Source organism: Eubalaena glacialis, chromosome 1 (genome assembly GCF_028564815.1).
Source record: "Eubalaena glacialis isolate mEubGla1 chromosome 1, mEubGla1.1.hap2.+ XY, whole genome shotgun sequence".
Lineage (NCBI taxonomy): Eukaryota > Metazoa > Chordata > Mammalia > Artiodactyla > Balaenidae > Eubalaena > Eubalaena glacialis.
In genome coordinates this window covers 189,724,256-189,747,793 of record NC_083716.1, presented here as the reverse complement: position 1 = coordinate 189,747,793, position 23,538 = coordinate 189,724,256, and the positions used below count along the sequence as shown (strand labels likewise).

Below are 23,538 nucleotides of genomic sequence, written 5' to 3'. Positions count from 1 at the left end.
GATGAGTGAATGAACCTAACTGATATGCTTTAATTTAGCTAGCTTTCATTTATTCAAACATTGTCTTAGAACTATGTCAGGATTCAAACTTACCAACACTTTTAAAAAAAACTTCATTATGTTATTAGCTATAAAAATAACTGTACTTTTTATTTTTAGTGGAGTCCCAGCTTCCTGAAAACATAAATGTGTTCTGGGGGTGGGGTGGTGGTATTGGGGATGGGGATGGGGAGGCTCTTGACACATGCACTGTGGTTTAGTCAGGAGTTAGAAGGAAAGGGTACGAAAACTTGCTCGTTCCTAGTCTCTAAATGGGCATTACTTGTCTTATCATGGCTTCCATTATGATGGTAGTATACTAGTTAAGAGGATGGACAACAAACCAGAATTTGAATTTTGGTCTTTCCACTTATTAGCTGAATAATTTTGGGCAGATCATTCAACATCTTAAGGTCTCTTTGTTCTTATCTCTAAAGTGGTGATAGGGACTTTCCTGGTGGACAGTGGTTAAGAATCCGCCTGCCAATGCAGGGGACACGGGTTCGAGTCCTGGTACAAGAAGATCCCACATGCCGCGGAGCAACTAAGCCTGTGCGCCAGAATGACTGACCTTGCGCTCTAGAGCCTGTGAGCCACAACTACTGAGCCCACATGCCACAACTACTGAAGCCCGTGTGCCTAGAGCCCGTGCTCTGCAACAAGAGAAGCCACCGCAATGAGAAGCCTGCACACCGCAACGAAGAGTAGCCCCCGCGCGCAGCAACGAAGACCCAACGCAGCCAAAAACTAAATAAATTGATTAATTAATTTAATTTAATTAAAAAATAGATTAAAAATAATAAATAAATAAATAAATGGTGATAATTCCAATCTTAAGCAGTTTAATATCTCCTAAAGCACTTAGCAGATTTGTGTAACAAATTGCTTTTGAAAAATGGAAGCTGTTATTTATATTACTTCTCTGACTTTTTGGTCTACTTTACTGGCTTTTCTTCTAGCAGCTCTTTCAATGTGGGTATTTCTAAATGACCTTTTTTTTCACACCCTGCAGTATATATGTATGAAAACATTTTACTTCCATGGCTTCAACTAAGTAATATACTATTAACTAAGTAATATACTAGATACTATACTATCTAGTAATGTACTATCTGTAGTTACCCTTTGGACAGCTCCTCAAGCTAAATATCAAACATTGTATCCAGTGTTGAATACATGATTATCCTCCATTTTGTTTCTCTTCTGTGTTCTGAGCCATCACCATTCACTTGGTTACCTAAACTAGAACCATTCACTTGGTTACCTAAACTAGAACCTTCGGAAACCCCTTTAACTTTTTTTTATATAAATTTATTTTATTTTATTTATGTATTTTTGGCTGCGTTGGGTCTTCATTGCGGCGCGTGGGCTTTCTCTAGTTGCGGCAAGTGGGGGCTACTCTTCATTGCAGTGCGTGGGCTTCTCATTGCAGTGGCTTCTCTTGTCGCGGAGCACGGGCTCTAGGCACGCGGCCTCGGTAGTTGTGGCGTGTGGGCTTAGTTGCTCCGCAGCATGTGGGATCTTCCCGGGCCAGGGCTTGATCCCGTGTCCCCTGCACTGGCAGGTGGATTCTTAACCACTGCGCCACCAGCAAAGCCCTGTAACAGAGTTTTGATGATGTACTTTTGTGAAGAAGTATGTGTGTGTATCCTAATGGCAACTTAAAGAAATATTGGTTTTGACCAATTAACTTTACCAAAATTCAAAGAATTCTAATACAGTGAGAACTAACTTGTGTCAATATGCTTTTAAAAATATATCTTCAACATTTAGTTAATATCTCTTCTACATGTAATAGTCTTTAATTCTGGCTTGAATAAAGAAAGTAAATATAAGAATGAACCCCTCATTAGAAGAAACAACTAAGCCTTGCTTTGATATATTTGAAAAGTATTTGAAATAGGTCAAGTGATGGCAGGGAATTGCATCAGCACTAATGACCTACCTAAACTGGTTTAAATCTTTTTATTTTTATTTTTAATTTTTACCATGCTAACATGAATACATGATAGTGAATCGAATAGTCTAGAAGAATTTAGGATGAGAAGCGTGTGTATGTAATCCTACCCCACTCTCTCCCACCCTGCTCATATTTCTCAGGGGGGACTTCTGCTTTTAGTATATCTGGAGGTTACCTCCAGAACTATAAGGAATATGCTAATTCTTTTATATATTCATTTGCCAACTCTAGACAGGATCTATTAATTCTTTGCTACAAAATATGAAGATTTAGCTCATTAAGTTTCCTCATTTACCCTCTCCCCTCTTCCTGATGTTTGATAGTTTTTTTGTTAACATTTTTGGATCATTGGTTACTTCCTTTTTAAATTTTAAATAGTATAGTTCTTTATATTTGTACCCTTACCCTTGGTCATTTATACTTTTATGTTGTCAAAATTGTTAATGCTTTCCTTTGGTTCTGTAATCATAAAGTGTTCTGAGATTGAATTATATGCTGATTCTAAAAATTAAAATTAATAAAGACCTGAGTGTTCGGTTTGCATTGCTGCACTCCATTATCACACTTTGCACTTTCTTATAAGTCCAAATAATATATGTTTACATTATATGTATTTTTATATACATAATATCATATATTTATTATCAAAGTGAAATGGATTCTCTCTTCCAGAATATTTCACAATTTGTTACATAGATACATTGACTTTCTTGAATTAGTTAAGTGCCTTTATAGAATTTTAAAATTTATCCAGTCTAATAATCGTACCACCTTTCTGTAAGCTTTTTTTTTTTTCCTGGGGCCCACTTTCCTATAACCCTCTGCCTTCTAACTTCCCTCTGGACAATTTGCATAAGCCTGCTGCATAGCTCTCGTCCTGGGACATATTTCTCTTTATCGTCCTGAGTGTAATGGTTTTCACCTGAACTTTCACACTGAGTTTCATAGAGTTTGGAAATCCCCTGAAATTGTGTATGGAGTTCTTGTGTGAATGTATTTTTCAGCTTTTGTCATGTCCCCAAGGGTGGTTCTTATGATCCCAAAACACATCTGTTTTAAAATCACCTTATGTTGTGAATCTTGCCCACTCTATATTCTAATCATACTAAACTGCAGTAATACCTTCTTCAGCTCAAGGATGCTGTCAGTTTTTCTGCAAATGAAATGGCCAATGAGCATTATACTGGGGTTTCATAGCATAGTCCCCAAGGAGATGCATTCCTGCCATTTGCAATCATTTATCCATTTTCTTCAAATTTCCTGAAGTTATATCTTGCCAGTTTTTCAGCTATCTTCCAAATGTTGTTAGCCATTCCCTTTGGCTGCAATGGTGATTATGATTTCCTTCATAATAGCAAAGGATGTTACCAGTACCTAATCACCTGTTGATCTTTAGGTTTTGTTTTCTTGGTCATTTCTTTGAAGGGGCCTTTAGCCACTTTTAACCTGGTATCCTTTGAGTACCTTTGACATGGTATCTTATTATTGTTTTTCATGGCCAGTCCGGTTTTACCTGTTGTCAAATCAAAAGTTATTTGCCAAGATCCAAAATCGAAGACAGCAAAGGAAACTATAAGGGAATGAATAACAGATGTTGTAAAGTACTTATTTTCTTTTGTTCTTCCTAGCACTCAGTCATCTTGGCTAAAAATGTTTTAAATACGTATAGTAATGGTCTTTGGCCAAGAACATATAGGATAGTATACTGTGTTAGTCCTCATTGTCTGGTGTAGGATAGAATGTAGAAAATGGGGAAATAGATTTAATTGCTTTATTTTTTAAAGAAATATTTTATTTTGGGAGAGTATACACTTTCATGGCACAAATGGCCATTCTTTCTCTTGCCTCTGGGTCTTTTGTTTATGCTGTTCCTACTATCTAGAACAATCTTTCTCTCCCATATTCTTTCACTAGGATAATTTCTACTTGTCTTTCAGGTCTATCCTTAGATGTCACCATTCCAGAGAAGCTTTTTCTAACTCTTTCAAGTTAGGTTAAGTGCTGCTTGTGTATGTTCTCATAGTCCTCTCTATTATTCATTTATTTATTTAAAACATTTACTGGGTGCCTTCTATTAGCTAAGTCCTGTTCTGGGAGAGGGAATCCAGCAGTAAATAAACAAGTCACTGGGCTTTGTAGAGCTTACATTCTGCTGGACAGAGATAGACCAAAAAGAAACCCAAACAAAGAAACGAAAAAACACATAATGCCACGTAGAGTTGAGTTCTAAAAAGAACAAAGAGCGATAGTGGGAAGATGCTAATTTACTTGACCTGGGGAAGGCCTTACTGAGGAGGAGGCAGTATAGCAAAAGATTTAAAGATAGGAGGGAGTGAGGTGAGCTGGAGGAGGAGCCTTCTGTGCTGAGGGAGCAGCAGTGGCAAAGGCTCAGGTGGGAGCATGCCTGTCTTGTTCATGGAACAGGAAGTAGGCCATTATGAATAGACCAGAGTGATTGGGGAAAGGGGCTGGGAGATAGTGGTAGGAGATGAGGACAGTGATTGAAGGGGTAGACAGATGAGATAGGGCTTTCTAGGACATAGTAAGGACTTTGGCTAATTACTCTTGAGTTGTTATTGGATAAGAGTGGTAGAGGAATGAAATGATATACCTGTGATCACTGTGGTTGCTGGGTTGAGAAATAGTCTGCAGGGGAACAGAAGTAAAAACAAACTGGTTAGGAAATTTGCACTCATTGAGAGGAGAGCTGATAGTCACTTGGTCTAGGGTGGTAGAGGTGAGAAATGTTCAGATTCTGGATGTTTTGAAGACGGAGCCTACGGTATTTGCCAATGTATTGAGTATGGGGTATATAAGACAATGAGAAGTTTAAGACCCCAAGGTTTTTGGATTGAGGAAATATCAAGATTTACTGGAGTGAAGAAGCAAGAGGAACTGGTTTGGGGTGGGAGTATAGAAGGGATAGTACTCAGTAGCTTGATATTAGATATGTTAAGTTTGAGAGACCTACTAGAAGTCTGAGTGGAGATGTTGAGTAGCCAATTGTATATATAAGCCTAGGGCTCAGGCTAGCATTAAGCTGAGAATCAAGTTGAAGAGGAATTATTTAGAGAGGAGAAGGAGTGGAATAATCACTGAGGAGAGTGGGAGAGTGAATTGATGGTGAAAATGGCATAATGTTGCTACTCAGTTACGTTTAATGATCGTGAATTCAGGTTGAGATGGAGTCAGCATAGACATAGGCTTTCTCCTGCTGTGGGTTTTATCAGGTAATTATGATAGAGGGAAAGAGGGACAAGGGAGTAATATAATGATGGGCCATTTAATCTTAAGATGGATAAAAGAGGGAAACCGAACACGAGAGGGTGTGTTTCAATAAAAAGATAGTGCGGTGAATGAATAGGAGCTCCCTCCGAGCTTAAAGAATTGATGAAGGTAAGGTATTAAGAGGGTATTAGAGATATCAAGTGGGAAGTATTCTTCCATTGATGCCACTTCACCTTATCTCCAAATCTCCCAAGAACAACAGATGTCCAAAAAGACCAGAAAGAAGTCAAGACAGCTTAAGCATAAACTTTATTCCTCTTTACAGGCCTACTGATTGAGGCAATTTAATATGAGCCACCACTCTCTTGTCAGTATGTAATCAATTAACAAAAATAATCCCTGAGTGCTCTCTGAGTTTTAGGCCCTCTAATTTTCCCCATCTTGTTTCTCATCTTAACCACCCTTAGAAGCTCTTACCTTTCTTGTTATGGTCTTTCTCACACTATTTTGTGTGTGGGTTTTTTTTTTTTTTTATAAACCTCTTTCATGTTATTACAAATTGGTGAGGGTCTTTGTCTTGAAGGGAAGGTGGGAATTAATCATTGTAGTTTTTCACCATCTTTGAACCTTACACTTAGAAGTTAGTGTGGTGTAACCAGATTCTAAAACTGGATATTTATCTAAAAAAAGTGAGAGTTACCTGTATATCTAGATATACAGTCCTCACTAGATTGTATGCTCATTTAGGGGCAGTGTCATCATTTTATTCATAGTTTTATCCCCAGCTCTTCCAGCAGTGTCTGACAATATAATATCAGGTTGGGGTATTTGTTGACTAAATGAATAATATAATTGTTAACTAAATGAATGAATAATATTATTACAGTAACTTGTCTCTTATTAGAGGTTACTTTTCGTATCACAAGCCTCTCTGAATCACATCTGGGAACTAGGAAGCAATACCACTCATAGGAATCTGCTCAAGAAAAATGAAAGTACATTACATGTCCACATATAGATATGTTTATAGCAGCATTCATTGTTCATAATAGCTTAAAACTGGAAATAATTCAAATGCCTATCAACTGATGAATAAAGTAAATTGGTAGTATATGCATTTAATGGAGTACTATTTAGCAATTAAAAGAAACAAGCTACCAATACATGTTATAGCATGGATGAACTCCAGAAACATTAGGCTAAATGAAAGAAGCTAGATGTAGAAAGCTTATATATTATTTGATTTCATTTTATAGGGAATGTCTGGAAAAAGCAAATTTATCGAGGCAGAAAGCAAATCAGTAATTATTAGGGATGGGGGTAAGAATGGGATTAACTGCAAATAGGCACAAGGGAACTTTTTGGGATAATGGAAATGTTCTAAAACTGGGTAGGGTTGGTGGTTGCACAACTCTGTAAATTTACTAAAATTATTTAATTGTTCACTTACGATGGATGAATTTTATGATATATAAATTATACCTCAGTAAACCTGTAAAAAACAAATGATTCTGAGCAACCAGAAATGGTAGTTTATAAAAAATGAAGTTTATTCAGAAATAAGCTTTTTGGTTCTCACTCTGCCCAAGCTTGTTGAGTTTGCTTAGGTAAAATTGTAACACGTATATTTCCAATGCATTGTACCTTAAAGGGTAGTCTCATCAGGCGCAAATGATAATTGATAGGAAGAGAAATAAAAACTTTAAAAACTAAAAAGTATAGCCAGCAAGGACTGTTTAATGTTGGCATGTTACCTTGCACATGTCAGTAGCACCTGAGGCCATCTTGACTTAATTAGCTCAGTATAATTATTGATTACAATTATGATATCTAATCAGTAAGAAAAACCTGACTTATTTCTCTGTACCCAGGTTGTGAAAGCAAGCTAATCACATATTTGAAAGACTTTTAAAAAATATTATTAAAATTGAGTGTAAAGGGACTAGCTTCATTTACATTTTCATTCATAATGGAAAATGATACCATTATATGAGATAAATTGTATTTTCATTAACACAGTGTGGTATCTTTTATACAAAGATGTTAGATCTGACCGACCACACTTTACTGGGGCGTATATTTAGTGCTTTTCTAGTACTAATGATAAAATTAGTTTCATCAGTTTGCATTAATTTAACCATCTTGTGACCAGAAATCTTAAACTTCCAAGATTTTTCCTGGTGCAAGTTAATGTGCTCAGGTGGTGAAATAGAGATTATTTTAATTTCTTTTATTGAACTTTATATTAATCTTTGTTTCAGTTACCTAGTGCTGCATAACAGACCACCCCAAATCTTAATGGACTTAAAACAACAACAACTTATTTCATATTCTGGGGTTGATTGGGCAGTTCCTCTGCTGGTCTCACCAGCCTTAGGTCACAGCTGTGTTCATCTGGTGGGTGGTTGGGGCATGGGGCCTGTTGGGATAGAGGATGTGGAACCTTTCTTTCCGTGGGATATGTTAGCTTTCCCACACATGACACTTTAGGACAGTGTTCCAAAAAAGAACAAAATGTGAAGCTATAAGGCCTTGTAAGTTAAGAGTATCACTTCCGCTGCTTTCTCTTGGTCAAAGCAAGTCACAAGGCCAGCTGAGATTGTAAGGGTGGGAAAATAAACTACATCTCTTGATGAGAGGAACAGTAAAGTCCTATTGCAAAGAGGCATGCATAAAACCTTTAATTTTTTTGCCTTTCTGTTCTTTAAAAAACAAAACTCTTTGCTTTTCAGAATTAATTTAAACAGATGACAGCAATATAAACTTGAAAAAGGTCACTTTAGTGTATAAAATGAAGAGGTTGAATTAGAGTTCTTAGAAGCTTCAATCTGTGAGATTGATGAAGCTACAATTAAATAGAAGTATTTTCTGAGAAGAAAATAGCCTTAGCTTTGCTTATCCCTATACTACTTTTGTCATGGTGTGGCAACTTGAGTTTTAAAGTGTATTGAAGAGGTGTTTTGAACTTTGAAATCTGATTGACCTGGATTAACATCTTACCCTTTTCTAGTCTGTTTCTATATCTGGAAAATGAGGATAAAAATATACCATGACTGGGAAGATGAAAAAAATTCTGGAGATAGGTGGGGTGATGGTTGCACAGCAATGCAGATATATTTGTAAGTGTGAACTGCACACTTATAAAGTATGGCTATAGTGGTAGACTTTGTTATGTTTTACCACAATTTAAAAAATGAACCTTGCAAAGTTGTTATGAGGATTAAGTTTAGTAACAAATATTAAACACTCAGTAATGCTTATTTACTAGGCAAGTGTTAGGATAACTTTCCCTAAAATTTATTTACTACCTTTTGCTCAGAAAAGTGCATTTATGAAATATTGAATGCCAATAGAATCATTTGTATATAATAAAATGAAAGTTCGACAAGGTCCCATGAACCTTTTTTAAAATGACTAATCTTTGTGTTAATTTGGATTTTCATATAATCTTAGGAGATTTGCTTATATTTGATATGAATATGTCATTCTCTTTAAATGTTTCTCATTTCTTATCCTGTAAGGACATAATGAAGTATTTTACCCAACAGGGATTTATTCAGGGGATTAAATCACCACTCTGTGTTAGGATACATAAACTCATTTGAGACATGAATTGATACCTGATATTGCATTCATTGATAATTAGTGCAATTTAAAAGTTGATTCTATGACTTATGTTGAGAAACTTGAAGATCATTTATTTATTCATTTAAAGTGCATCTACTGTGTGCTAGTGTTCTAGACCTTGGATACAATAATAGCATGAAATAATGCAAACCTCCTTGCCTCTGTGGAATTTCAATTCAAATTAGGATGTTAGACAACAAACAACTAAAGTGAATAAATACGTACTTTTATTTGGAGATAAGTGGTAGGAAGAAATAGAAAGCAGGATGAGGAGTAAGAGAGTAACGTGGGTGAGAAGACTATTTGAGGTAAGTGCACAACAGTGGCTTCTCTGAAGAGAAGTGAAGGATTGAGCTATGTGAAGAAGTAGAGAAGAGCATTCCAGACATGATAAAGAGCAAGTGCAAAGGCTCAGAGGTGGGACCAACCTTGGTGAATTTATTTGATGAACATAGCACGCAGACCAGTATGACAACTACTGAGAGAGGCTGGAGGAGCATGAGGGGAGATGAAGTTGTAGAGACAGGCAGGGGTCCTATTCAGATTTTATTCTGAGACATTGGTAAGGACTTTGTATTTTAAGTGTGATGGGAAACTATTAAAATTTTTTTAAAACCCTTTATTTTGAAATAATATTAGATTTAAACAAAAATAATACAGTGAGTTCACGTATACTCTTCACCCAGTGTTAATATCTTGTATAACCTTCATTGGAATCATCTCTTCAGGGTAGTGTGTTACCTTATAATGTCCACTCTCCTGCTACTATATGGAGAAGACTGAAGAGGCAAGAGCAGAAGTACAGAGATCAGTTAGGAGGCTTCTGTACTATAGTATTCCACATGAGTGTTGATGAGTAGAGTGGTGGTGGGACAGTTCCTTAAAAGAGGTTTACGCAAATAGCCTCTCAGCACTCTTATTTTAAAAAGCCTGGTTTAGGGACTTCCCTGGTGGCGCAGTGGTTGGGAATCCGCCTGCCAATGCAGGGGACACGGGTTCAAGCCCTGGTCCGGGAGGATCCCACATGCCGTGGAGCAACTAAGACCATGTGCCAGAACTAGTGAGCCTGCGCTCTAGAGCACGCAAGCCACAACTGCTGAGCCCTTGCACTGCAACTGCTGAAGCCCGCAGGCCTAGAGCCCGTGCTCCACAACAAGAGAAGCCACCACAATGAGAAGCCTGCACACCACAACAAAGAGTAGCCCCTGCTCGCTGCAGCTAGGGAAAGCCTGCGTGCAGCAATGAAGACCCAACTTAGCCCCACCAAAATAAATAAATAAATAATAATAAAATTCAAAAAAAAAAAGAAAGAAAAGCCTGATTTAGAATATCATAGTAAGAAATTGAACAAAGCCTTTCCTGAACCAAACTTCTGTACTTGGTTGTTTTTTAAGAGGAACAAAATACTAGCATAGTTTAGGTCAAGAAAAATAATTTATTATGCGTAAGCAGTTTCGATGATGAAAGAATATTTGAAATGGGTGAATAAAGGACTTCAGTCACTTTCCTTTATGTTGAAAATCTGTGAGTTAGCTCTCTTAGTCATTGGTTCCTTATTGTAATTTGCTAGTATCTTTTCTTTGAAAGAATGAAAGCTAGTAAATACTAAATTTCAATCAGTTTTTTAGATACTTAACATTTTGTGTAGAAAATGCTTCTTAATTGTACAGAGATTAATTACCAAGATTTTTCATTGCAAAGATATGATCTTATTTTGTGATCTGCATGGCTGTTTATCCTGTTTATTTTGTTTCTACACATTTTACTTAAATTTTAAGAATAATGATCCACAGTTAGAAGCTTTAATGAAAGCATTGTACAGATATTTTGCTCATATAGTTAACCCATGTATCCATTATATGCTTTTAAAGTGTTAGCAAATATTGATAGAATCATTTCTCAGAATTGTACTTTTCTAATGTTCTGTTCTATAGCATCAAACAATCTATTACTGATCTATATTCTTAAACCATTTCCTACTTTTTATTTACTATAAAACAAAGAGATAATGGGGAAAAAAAACTTGTTCTGGATGTTGAACCTAGAAGTTAAATACTTTTTGGTAGTGTCTGCTCTACTTCACTTTAAAAACTAAAATGGAGCATTTTTTGCAGTTGAAGCCCAGGAGTTGTAGACACTTTTATTCTTTGTTGTTATAGTTGAACTTTCAGGCAGAGCTTTATGGAATTTATTTTCATTAAATAGGAAACATAATTGTAACTATATGTAGAGACGTTGAGGGGATTTTGTGACATACTTGTATGTTATTTGGAACACTGCCTGGCAAAGAGAGCATGCTCAGTTAATATCACCTCTTATTAGAAGTACTATGAGTAGTATTGGGATTATTTAAAACAGCTTTATTTTTGCTTATTTTGGAGAAGTGGTCTGTGAGCATCTTCTGTTATTCACTTAATATTTAATGAGCAGCTTCTGGGTGCCAGGCACTGTAAAGTGTTCTCATGTATATTATCTTGGCTAAACTGCCCACATTAGCTCCCATTTTGATAATGAGGGTATTAGACTCTGAGAGGTTAAGTCATTTAGCCGTGATTTCACAGTAAAAGGTGGGTGTCACTTGCTAAAACATGTCATCTGACGCTGACATATAAAGGTCTTTTAAAATTGTCCTAATCACTCATCTGATAGAGGTTTATATTGTGTACTTTTTTATGTGCAGAGCTGTATGATATGGGCTGTGGAGTTTGATACACTGTCTCATAGTGTTGGAGGTAACTGATATAAGGTAGAAAGTGATATTATTAGAAATTATATACATTTAGAGGAGGGAGATGTTATTTGCACTGAGGGAAAAAGTTCAATCAGGGATGTTTTCTTGAAAGTCAACATTTAAATTGAGTAGTTTAGGAGTAGTAGGATTTGGACATACATGAGTGGTGGAATTTGGACATCTCAAGAGAGGAAACAGTAAAGAAAACATGAGATGTGTATAGAAAATAGTGAATAGTTTGTTTTGGCTACTGTGTGTAGTGTGTGAATGGATGTAGGGGAAATTTAGATTGGAATGGTAAATTAGGACCAAATTATGTAGGGTCTTAAAAACTTGAGTAGTTATTTTGAATTCAGATATCCATTAGTTCAGTAAATTTGTTTTATCCAGTGTAGAGGCTAGTTACATACAATTTGGGGGGAAATAAAATTGAATGAGAAATTGAGACCATAATGAGATTTTACTATTAAAAAGGAAGATGGGGGGCATGTGGAATGGTAGAAAGAACACTTTATTAGGAGCATGGACATGAAATTTCTAATCCTGGCCTTGTCATGTTAAGTAGTTATATAACCTTGGGAAGATTCTTTTAAGTTCTGTGAGCATTAGCTTCTTAATATGCAAAATGAGAATTTTTTTTTTTTTAATTTTATTTATTTATTTTTGGCTGCGTTGGGTCTTTGTTGCTGAGTGCGGGCTTTCTCTAGTTGCGGTGAGCGGTGGCTACTCTTTGTTGCGGTGCGCGGGCTTCTCATTGCGGTGGCTTCTCTTGTTGCAGAGCACGGGCTCTAGGCACGCGGGCTCAGTAGTTGTGGTGCACGGGCTTAGTCGCTCCGTGGCATGTGGGATCTTCCCGGACCAGGGCTCGAACCCGTGTCCCCTGCATTGGCAGGCAGATTCTTAACCACTGCGCCACCAGGGAAGTCCCGCAAAATGAGAATTTGTATAAAAGATCCTTAAGGCCCATAATAAGATGGTGACTGTGTCATTTTTTATCCAAACTAGGACACTGAAATTGAAAGGAGGCGCTATTAATAATTAACCCAGTAGCAACCAAATTATACTTTTGCTTTTTATCCTATTATATTATGAGTTTACTTTCACCTGTTACCTTGCAAAGTTCAAATTTAAAGTACTGAAAAGTAGGGGAAAGGATTAAGACATCAATTGTAAATGTCTAATGTTATTGAACAAGGTAAAGGTAGTATAATCTGAGGAAACAGAATCATTTATTTATTTATTTATTTATTTATTTATTTATTTATTTTTAAATAAATTTATTTATTTATTTTTGGCTGTGTTGGGTCTTCGTTTCTGTGCGAGGGCTTTCTCCAGTTGCAGCGAGCGGGGGCTACTCTTCATCGCGGTGCGCGGGCCTCTCCCGTTGCGGAGCACAGGCTCCAGACGCGCAGGCTCAGTAGTTGTGGCTCACGGGCTTAGTTGCTCCGTGGCATGTGGGATCTTCCCAGACCAGGGCTCGAACCCGTGCCCCCTGCATTGGCAGGCAGATTCTTAACCACTGCGCCACCAGGGAAGCCCCAGAATCATTTAAAAATGTGTCTGCTTGATGTTGTGAGTGGTAATGATTAAAAGTGTGCATATAAACATAGAATTGTTTTGAAACATATATTGTTCCAAATAAAGTCACCTACTCCCACAGATAAAGCTAGAACAGTTACATACATCACTATAAGTATATATCTCAGTTTGCCTGGCATATAGGGGAAGTAGAGATACTTCGTTTATGCTTTTTTTAATGTCCTCAGGGACTGCCGTGTCTAGGGCACTTTATAATAGTTGGGTCTACCAGAATGCTGTGCTTGCTGTTTTTTAAATAGTCTTGTAATAGTTTTTTTAATCTCCTGATGTTATGCTCACTATTATAAATTTTCTGACTTATCATAATAGTTCAATACAATTATGTGTAGAGGCACCTCTCCCCCAACACTCCTGTGTAGGTGTAAGTAAGAACTGATTGGGGCCTCAAAACTGTATGGGCTTTGATAGCAAGTTTGATATTTTGAAGCACTTTCTCATATTTTCTGGTTTTCTCATGTTCTAGGTGAATTATTTTATATTTAATGTGCATTCAGATCACCTGGGTATCTTGTTAAATGGCAGATTCTGATTTGGTAGGTTTGAGGTGGGCCTGAGATTCTGCTCTTCTAACAGAAGTGGAAGATGTGGAAGTTTCTATTCTGTAGACTACATTCAGAGTATCAGATAGGTTCTAGATGTTTTTCTGGAATTCTGGCAGATGATGTTAAATATGGCTGGATTCTTTCAGAAATTATATTAATAGCTGTTTTAAAGAGAAAACTTAGGACTTTTGTAAATTTAATAATACAGTTGATTGAAACAATATTTGTCTTTTTTATTCACATTTCCTTCTTCATATGTTTACCAGTGTCTTAACTCTAGTTTTGCTTCTTTCTCATTTCTTTTTTGTTGTTTTGGTTTTTGCTTTTCTTTAATGTATTATTGTGTTTTGTGGATCTGGTCAGGGAACCGTTACTGTATTTTATGTTTGTATCTACATTTTATTTTGCATGCGTAACGTGGCTTTGCCTGGATGTTCTTTTTGGTAAGTTCCAAATTTATAAAGCATATTGTTTTTTGTAGTGTAAGTCACAATGTTTTTCACCTTCTTTTCTACCACTTCTAGTAGTGTGGTCATGCTCATGAGTTGTTTTTAGTTTTTTTAAAGAGTTCATTTGATAATTATTTTTTCCTAACACTTTCCAATTTTCCTTAATAGTAGTGCAGTTTGGTACTAATCTGCTTTGATTCGTTTTATAGCCTCACAATGTCAGTTGCTGGTCCCTATTAGCAGTTGCTGTCTCAAGTATTTTGGTTTTTTAAAAGAGCCTTAATCATCTAGAAATATTGTCCTAAAAGCTTGTGCTTCCATTTAGCAATCATAAAAGAAGATAGTTTGTAGTAAAACTAAATAATTTTGTTCTCAGTAAACAATGCATTCTAATTTTGTTTTCACAGCAACAGCTTGCACAACTACAGAAAGAAAAATCAGAGATTCTGAAAAATCTGGCATTATATTACTTCACATTTGTAGATGTTATGGAATTTAAGGTATGCATTTTAATGTATAGAATTTAACATTTCAGAGATAGATTGATATTTGTTAATCATATAAATTGTTCTGTCACTTGTAGATAATAAAATTAGAATTCTTCTAGAACAAAAATTCAAAATACATTTTATTTGTGTGTGTTTTCTGAATTTAGTAGTATTCATATAAGTAAAAGGTTTAAATAAACTTTTATTTTCAGGACCATGTTTGTGAATTGCTGAATACTATTGATGTTTGCCAAGTCTTCTTTGATATTGTAAGTATTATTTTCAGAAAAATTTCCAATTTTTCTGTCTGTTTCTAGTAGAACCAAGGTGATCAAATGCTTTTCTTTAGAGAAAATTTAAATGATTAGTATATAAAGTTTCAGCATTGTTAATTTGGCTTGTATTTTTTAAGGTAAGGAGTTATACTGTATTTTCACTTGTTTATTTGATTGTCATTGAACATAAATCTTGTACATATTTGGAAATAGTTGTTAATTTTAGTATTTATTTTAATAGGCCCAATTTTAAAAGGTTACACAAGTAATCCTTTTCTCTCTAAAAAGCATACTTGATAAAATCTTTCTTAAGTCAATTTCTAGATATAGGAAGTCAAAGTGAAAAACGTCTCCACTGACTTAATGGTGAACCTATTTATCTATTTAATACTCCTTTTTTCTTGCTTAGTGAGATTTGCTTTCATGTTTATTATTTTTCTGGTTTTGGTTATTCTTTTAAACTGTTAGCAGTTTGAATAGGGTGATCACAGACTCTTTTTCATCCATAAAATTGTGTCACAAACACAAAACTATTATCTATAACTCCCAAATTTTAGGCATGTTTTTGGTGAAAGGAATTAGATAGAATTTCAGAAATGGGGATAAAACAAGTAACTATAGAAAATTATTAGCTTTCAGTAGCTGCCATGAAGATTTTTGTGTGTGTGCTTAAAAGTTTGTGAAATAGGAAGGAGTTGAACTTAATGGTTTTTTTTTTCCTAGACTGTAAACTTTGATTTAACAAAGAACTACTTAGATTTGATCATAACATATACAACACTAATGATACTGCTGTCTCGAATTGAAGAAAGGAAGGCAATCATTGGATTATACAACTACGCTCATGAAATGACCCATGGAGCAAGGTAAACCTGCATTATAAAAATCTATGTGAAATTCCCAATTAATTTTATGGCTTACAACTCAGTGATATTTGATATGTCTGTTTTAAGTGACCGAGAATACCCACGTCTTGGTCAGATGATTGTGGATTATGAAAACCCTTTAAAGAAGATGATGGAAGAATTTGTACCCCATAGCAAGGTAAGAGCTGGTTTTTAGGGGTGCTTCAAAAGGCATATGAGATAGCTTAAGGGTGGATAGTTAGGGTGATATACTACTTTTAAGAAAGAAAATTATAATGAGATGTGAATAATAGTTATGCATGGTTTTATCTAATTGTGAACCAGAGAACTCATTAATTAGGTTCAGAATAGTGAATAGAGACTCAGGAATATATTGATCCATTGTAGTTTTTAGGTTCAGTATAGTGTATAGAGATAGTGAAGTTTAGTATTTGAGAATGTCTATACTCGTATCAGATTGCTTGGGTTCTAATCCCAACTCTGCCAATTACAGTGTAATATTGGGCAAGTTACTTAACCAACTTCAGTGTACCTCAGTTTTCTTACCTGTAAAAGTGCAGTATTAAATGAGTTACTTTGTAAAGAGTATTTAGGTACATAGTATTTAATAAATTTTAGCTATATTATTATAATATAGCCTCTTAATGAGAGAAATATTACAGGAGTTTTGTGATAATTTGGCATGTCTGTCTTTTATGGTATATTAAAAAAATAGTTCTTAATGAAATAGTTTTGGTTTAGAGTCTTGCCTTTATGGCTTCTCTGAGGGAGGGCTAGTTCCTAAGCACATCAAGGAAATTTACAGGTATCCTCATTATTTATAGATAAGGAAATTGAGGGCTGGAGAAGTGATATGATGAAGTAAGCCATTTGGTAGCAATAGTGGCAAAACTAGAGCTAAAACCCAGGATATTAGAATCTTGGCCCATTGTTCTCTTTGAATGATGAGAGTTAGACATTTTTTTTTTAAATTTATTTATTTGTTTTATTTTTGGCTGCATTGGGTCTTTGTTGCTGTGCGCGGGCTTTCTCTAGTTGCGGCGAGTGGGGGCTACTCTTCGTTGCGGTGTGCAGGCTTCTCATTGTGGTGGCTTCTCTTGTTGCGGAGCACGGGCTCTAGGCACATGGGCTTCAGTAGTTGTGGCACGCGGGCTCAGTAGTTGTGGCTCGCAGGCTCTAGAGCACAGGCTCAGTAGTTGTGGCGCACGGGCTTAGTTGTTCCACGGCATGTGGGATCTTCCCGGACCAGGGCTCGAACCCATGTCCCCTGCCTTGGCAGGAGGATTCTTAACCATTGTGCCACCAGGGAAGCCCGGAGTCAGACTTCTTAGTAATACAGTATTCTTTACGAATCTATGCTTTTTTTTTTGACATACAGCTGACAGCAAGAATTTTCCTTCAGTTTTCTTACTCCCATGAATATTCTGAAGATGCATTTCCAGTTTAATTTCTTTGCATAGCTGTATTATACCTACAAATTTATGTAGGTTTAATGTCTTGGAGTTAGTTGAATCATTAGTTTGAAAGAGGCTAGTAGATGACATAAGTTTTGAAGTAAAAATCAGCATTGTAGATGAAAGTGTCAGGATTCCTCAAAGTGCTGAGCAGATCATTGTTGTCTGTCTCTCTGATTTTGATAGTCCTTTTTTCTCACCTAGAAATGTCTTCCCTACTCCTTTCCTCTTTTTTCTCTGGATCTGTTTCTAACTTCTTGCCAATCATGTATGGCCTTGTTTTTAGTTAGCCACTTCAAATTTGGTTCTTTTCCCAGTTAGGTGATGAAAATTTCTTTTAAAGGCTGTTGGATCTCTAGTTAAGTTCTCCATAGCCATTAGCATATATTAGACAATTAATAATTACTTGAGAATTGTCCATTTGGATTAGACCAGTTTTCTCCTAATCTTGATTTTTCCAATGTTCTGTGATATCTCAGGGTTTTAATAGAAAGGCCATCATGTATTTGCTAGCATTTGTTAAAATTCAGTTAATTTAATTTAAAAAGCTATTCTGAATCACTTGGTGGAGTGTGATAAGAGCAGATTCCTGGGCTTTACTCCCAGAAGTTCTGGTTCAGGCAGAGCCCTGGATTCTCTTTTTCTGAACAAACTTCCCTGGCAATTTATGTGCAGCCAGATTAAAGAACCACTCGTACAGAATTTTTAGGAAGGAGGGATGAATAGCAAAGAATAGTTAAAAGCAAGCAAGAATCAGATGAGATGAAAAATTAAATACCTTGATGATAAAGCTGTAATTAATAGACCAAATGACAAATAGAAGTTAAGTAATTTATTAAGATAAAGTACAATGGGTTATTTTTAGAAGGCATTCTTTGAAGAAATATGAAACATGTTGAGCTGTATTAACACTTAGTCATGTAACCTTAATGTCTTTTTCTTTCAGTGAGAGCTATTGAGTAGAAAGTGATGCACAAAATGATGACCCTAGACTCTCTACCCTTTTTGAAATAAAGATCTCAAGATTGCCAAACATTTTCACCTTAAGAAAGTAACATGATTTCTTGAGCTAAGCTTTTGCTGAGGAATGCAGAATCTATGTAGCTTCATGAAGTTAAAAAAAAAAAATCTAGAGGAGGATAACTGGAACCCACCTCAAATATTATATGGAGCGTAGTTGTAATTAGGCTCTTGTTGTTTTACGATGATACAGTTAGAAACACGCAGCAGTTGTAGCTGGAATTTAAATGGAAATTGAAAAAAAAACCATTTTATTCCTCAACTTTCTTTTTTTCTATTTAATTAGTCTCTTTCAGATGCACTGATTTCTCTTCAGATGGTGTATCCACGAAGGAATCTTTCAGCTGACCAGTGGAGAAATGCTCAATTATTGAGTCTCATCAGTGCACCCAGTACAATGCTTAACCCTGCACAGTCTGACACTGTATGGTTCTGTATTTTCTTTTTTGAATGAAAATAGTAAAGTTGATTTTTTAAAAAAAATATCAGTTAAGCAGTGCTATTGCAGTTTTTCTTCTAATTAGTATTAGCCTGTCAGTGAAGTTTATTTATTGTAAAATGCTCAGTATTTAAATCATACCATTTAGTTTTTGTATTTCTAGATTCTGATGCTAAGTTAGTAAAATTAGTAGTATGAGTATTTTCTTTTAAGATTTAAAAATTTGCTTTGCCTTATTATGGTAGAAAATTTGGAAGATTCAGAAAATTATAAAGAAGAAAACAAAAATCATCCCAAATCTCACCAACTAGAGAAAATCGCTATTGTATTCTGTTATGTTTCTTTTCAAGCTTTTTTCTGTGTATATGAACATAGATGTTATGCATATGGAGAATACACACACATAATTACTGATTTGGGTGAGACAGTGAACATCGAGGTACATAAATCTTTTCTTTAACTTGACTAAAATTTTATCCTTTGGAGTACTGCAAACTCTGCAATAGACTTGGGAAATTTGGAAGTAGTCATTTACCAGATTGAACACAACTTAGCAACAGTGTTTTTTAAAGAGAGGTTTCAGGGTATGTAAATGTGAAAGAGGCACAGCTTTCATTGTCCTTTGTGGACTGCAAGTAAAAATATAGGTTATAAAACTTTCATCCAACTTTTCAAATATGTTGTGGTGGTATTTGAACCAAGAGTTGAGTAGTCAGACTTCTCAGGAGGAAGAGAAGGAGGAGTGACTCAGTACAGAATATTTTTTTAAGAATTTCTTTAAGCCACAAATTTATATTTTCTCTTTTTAAGATGCCTTGTGAATATCTCTCTTTGGATGCCATGGAAAAATGGATTATCTGTAAGTAAAATTGGTTAGTTTTTGATTACCCCTCAGGTTTAAGTTTTAGAGAAAAATAACAAGTAACATGTATTACTTTTGTGCCAAGCACTGTGCTAAGCCTTCTATGTACATTACCTCATTCAGTCCTTATACTCACCCTGTTAGGGTAGATGGTCTTTTTTATAGATGAGGAATCTAAAGTTTAGTCCACACAGCTAGTAAGTGACAAAGACAAAGAACCCACACTAAATCCAAGGCTGATGGTCTACATTATATTCCCTCTCAACACGGCCATCCAAACTAAATTTTTATTTTATTTTTAATGATTTTCTTCATATTACATTTATTCAGTTAAGGTTTTTGGTCTTAATTTACTTTAGTATATGTAATAGATGACTCATGTTTGCATGGGAGATAAAATTACTTGTTTGCACTCCTAGGAAGTTCACAAACTATGGGAGAAATAGACACACAGATATAATATAAATGAGAATTGCTATAATATAATTTTTTCTACCACCCCAGGTCCACTGGCAGAGGGGAATAATTTTGAGCAGTTTGTGCTTTTTAGTTCTTATAAAATAAGATTTTAATAAAATAAAATAAATTTGTTTCTTAATTTATTAATATTTAGGTACTATTTGATGACTTTTTATTATACTGTTTCTAAAACTGGTGAAGGACCAATTTTTCTTTTTTAGTGATTTTTAGATTGATACTTTTATAAAATACAGTGGAACTGAATTACTGGAATTATCAGAAATAAAGTAATAAGCAAAGACAAAATAAAAGCCCACATTTTAATTATTAGATTCAATTTAATCTAACAATTTGATTGTTATTAGGTTTCTACTTATAAATTGCTGTCAATGAAAAGTTTTCTAAATGAAAGTTTCTAAATACTCTCAGTTCTCTACTTAATCTCAATATGCACTGGCAGTTTGAGTAGCACTGTTATTAGTATGAAAGAGGAAGAATTTAGCACACACACCCTGCCCTTAGCCATTTTTATTAATTATAATTTTTATGTTGATCAGGTTTGGATGTTTATATTTTCTTTTATAATGGTAGTTAAGGTTTTCGTGCTTTGTTGATTTAAAAACACAACTTTCAGAGTATTGATTTTGCTCAAAAGTGTGGTGATCCTTGACTGTTTTATGTTTATGGATGTGTGGCTAAAGAACTAGTGTGATTAGTAGAGTTAGGTGGCATGAGTGACCTCTAGCGTTAAATAGGACTGTTTCCCCCCAGTCTTTACCTTAAAAGGGAATGCTGAATGCAGGCTTTGTGTAATGAGCAGGGATGTGAGTCAGAAGGCAGACTACCCTAAGGGGAGGATACCTGGGCATGGAAAAGGCAAACAGATTTGGGATAACCACAATTGCCAAAAGTAAGGAATGTTTACTCAGTTTTGCTGCTTTCATTTATTTGAGCCTTGAGTAGAATTAATAGAATTAGGTCAAACTGTGCACTTCTCTTTTTGACACCAATTCCCACACTAGGACTTTCTATAGAAGATGGTCTACTTTCTTTAGAGCTTTGCTCTACATTAGTTCAAAGGCTAGCAGCATCACCTAGGAACTTGTTAGATATGCAGAATATTGATCTCTACCCTAGACCTACTGAATGAGAAACTCTGAATGGATCCCAGCAACCTGTGATTTAATACGCCTTCCCAGTGATCCTGCTAGAAAGCTAAAGTTTCAAAGTCACTGGTCTAGATTATAGCCTAGAACCAAGCATTGTTGAGGGTCTGGAATGTTGAGGACCCCGCTCTTTTGAATGCAGTTACACCATAACTTATCCTGATATTCTTTTCAGGGTCCGTTCTTACTCTATTAATTACACTAAGAGGACTCTTTGGGAAAGACCTCTTTTAAAATTGATAGTACAGTCTTTCTTTCTTCAAAGATTTTCTCCAACTTTCTTGTCTAGTATTGGTCTTCTATCTTGTTTTCTAATATTTTTATGGCTTAAAAAAATTTTTTTTTCTGTCCTTTTTTTGGGACCTTAGTGGGGAAAGGAGGTTAATGTGTGCTTCAATTAATAAATTGTCTTCCTAATCTTGGGCTATTTTAAATTAATTTACCTTTTATTGATCTTATCATAAACAAATGAATATATCTTAATGTATAATGTGACCCATATCTTAAAAAAAGTAAAATATACAGTAACCCATAATGAAACTGATATATTCTCAGAGAAATTTTATTATCAACAGCAATCTTGTGAATCTAAGTATACATTGAGGTACAAGGCACTAAGTGAAATTTCATTGTACTAAGGGGATTAGAGTATAAAAAGTCAGTACATGGGACTTCCCTGGTGGTACATTGGTTAAGAATCCGCCTGCTAATGCAGGGGACATGGGTTCGAGCCCTGGTCCGGGAAGATTCCCACATGCCACGGAGCAACTAAGCCCGTGCGCCACAACTACTGAGCCTGCGCTCTAGAGCCCGTGAGCCACAACTACTGAGCCCGCGTGCTGCAACTACTGAAGCCTGTGTGCCTAGAGTCCATGCTCTGCAATAAGAGAAGCCACTGCAGTGAGAAGCCCACGCACCGCAACGAAGAGTAGCCCCCCGCTCGCTGCAACTAGAGAAAGCCCGTGCACAGCAATGAAGACCCAACGCAGCCAAAAATAAATAAATAAATTTATTTAAAAAAAAAAAGTCAGTACACGAGGCAAAAATTTTTACAAAGCTTCTCTTGAGGATTTTAAAAATTTTCATACAGTATGTTCTATTTCTTTGGTTACGTACTAGATCAAATAATTAGGCTTGCACTTAGGGACCCTGTTGTATGAAAAACATCTTAATATTAAGAATATTAAGAATAAAAGACAAGTGGCAAGTTCAATGTTAACGATTCAGGAGTTTAAAGATGGGAGTGACTATTGAGAATCAGAGGGAAATCTCACAGGAAATAGGATTGAATTTGTAACTGGCCAGTACGGTACCTACTTTATAATATGCACTCAGTAAATGTTGAAGGAATGAAAGATGAGGTTTTATGGCCTAGAATACAGAGCGCTAGGGAAGACATCAACAAACATACAGGATTACACATTTGTGTAGGATTTCTAAATTAGATGACAGAAGGTAAAAGATACTCAAATTCATATGATAGAGAGCAGCGTAATATATTGAAAGAATATTGGACTTTAAGGGTAACTGCTTGAGGCAAAGTCTAGCTCTAATACTTTATTAGTATAACTTTAGGCAAGTCATTGACCTTCATTTCTTCAATTATAAGAAAAGGATACTACTGGTTCTTTCTACACTATAGGATAATCATGTCAAAGGACTTATTTAGTAAAAACTATAATTTGCTATGAAAATGTGAGATGCTATTTAATTTCTTCTAGAGATTTAGAAGAGTAGATTAGCTTTCTTTATCAGTTTTTGTAACGACTGTAATGATTACTGTATTATGTGTAAATTGGTAGCTTCTGATCTCTGGCTTAAAGTATCTTTTACTCATTTTTTAAAACCACTTCCTTCTCAACCCAGAAGTGACATTTTTCCCCATTTCATCAGTATAGGTTCAAAGCACTGGTTTTGCAGAGTACAGAAAATTATTATTGAAAAAGAGAAATATTGCTGGCATCTTATATGTATATGTATTATTAACTGTCACTTAAAAGCCTCAGTTTAGTGATTTGTTAATGTTTCTTTACTTTTAAAAAGCTACCCTGTAACTGAAATAATCTAACTTTGGAATACTTTTATATTTGCACTTCTTTTTCATTTGTTTAAAGTTGGCTTTATTTTGTGCCATGGGATCCTAAATACTGATGCAACAGCACTGAACCTTTGGAAGCTAGCTCTTCAAAGTAGCTCTTGCCTCTCTCTCTTTCGGGATGAAGTTTTCCACATTCACAAAGCTGCGGAAGACTTATTCGTAAACATACGAGGGTATGGCATTTTCAATTATTTTGTCTTTTTTGGAGAAGAGTAGTGAGTGGAATATCTATTAAA

At 35.5% G+C, this 23,538-nt stretch overlaps 1 protein-coding gene across 2 annotated transcripts in view; it reads left to right on the top strand.

Annotated features, from left to right (window-relative positions):
- Positions 1-23,538, top strand: part of NCKAP1 (NCK associated protein 1) — a 102,507-nt gene that overhangs the window by 20,684 nt on the left and 58,285 nt on the right. For both annotated transcript variants that reach the window (XM_061185639.1, XM_061185632.1), the window contains exons 3-9: positions 14,583-14,675; positions 14,876-14,932; positions 15,662-15,804; positions 15,892-15,982; positions 18,565-18,702; positions 19,528-19,576; positions 23,319-23,475. In XM_061185639.1, the coding sequence (XP_061041622.1) occupies positions 14,583-14,675; positions 14,876-14,932; positions 15,662-15,804; positions 15,892-15,982; positions 18,565-18,702; positions 19,528-19,576; positions 23,319-23,475 (728 nt within the window). The remainder of the gene's footprint in view (positions 1-14,582; positions 14,676-14,875; positions 14,933-15,661; positions 15,805-15,891; positions 15,983-18,564; positions 18,703-19,527; positions 19,577-23,318; positions 23,476-23,538) is intronic.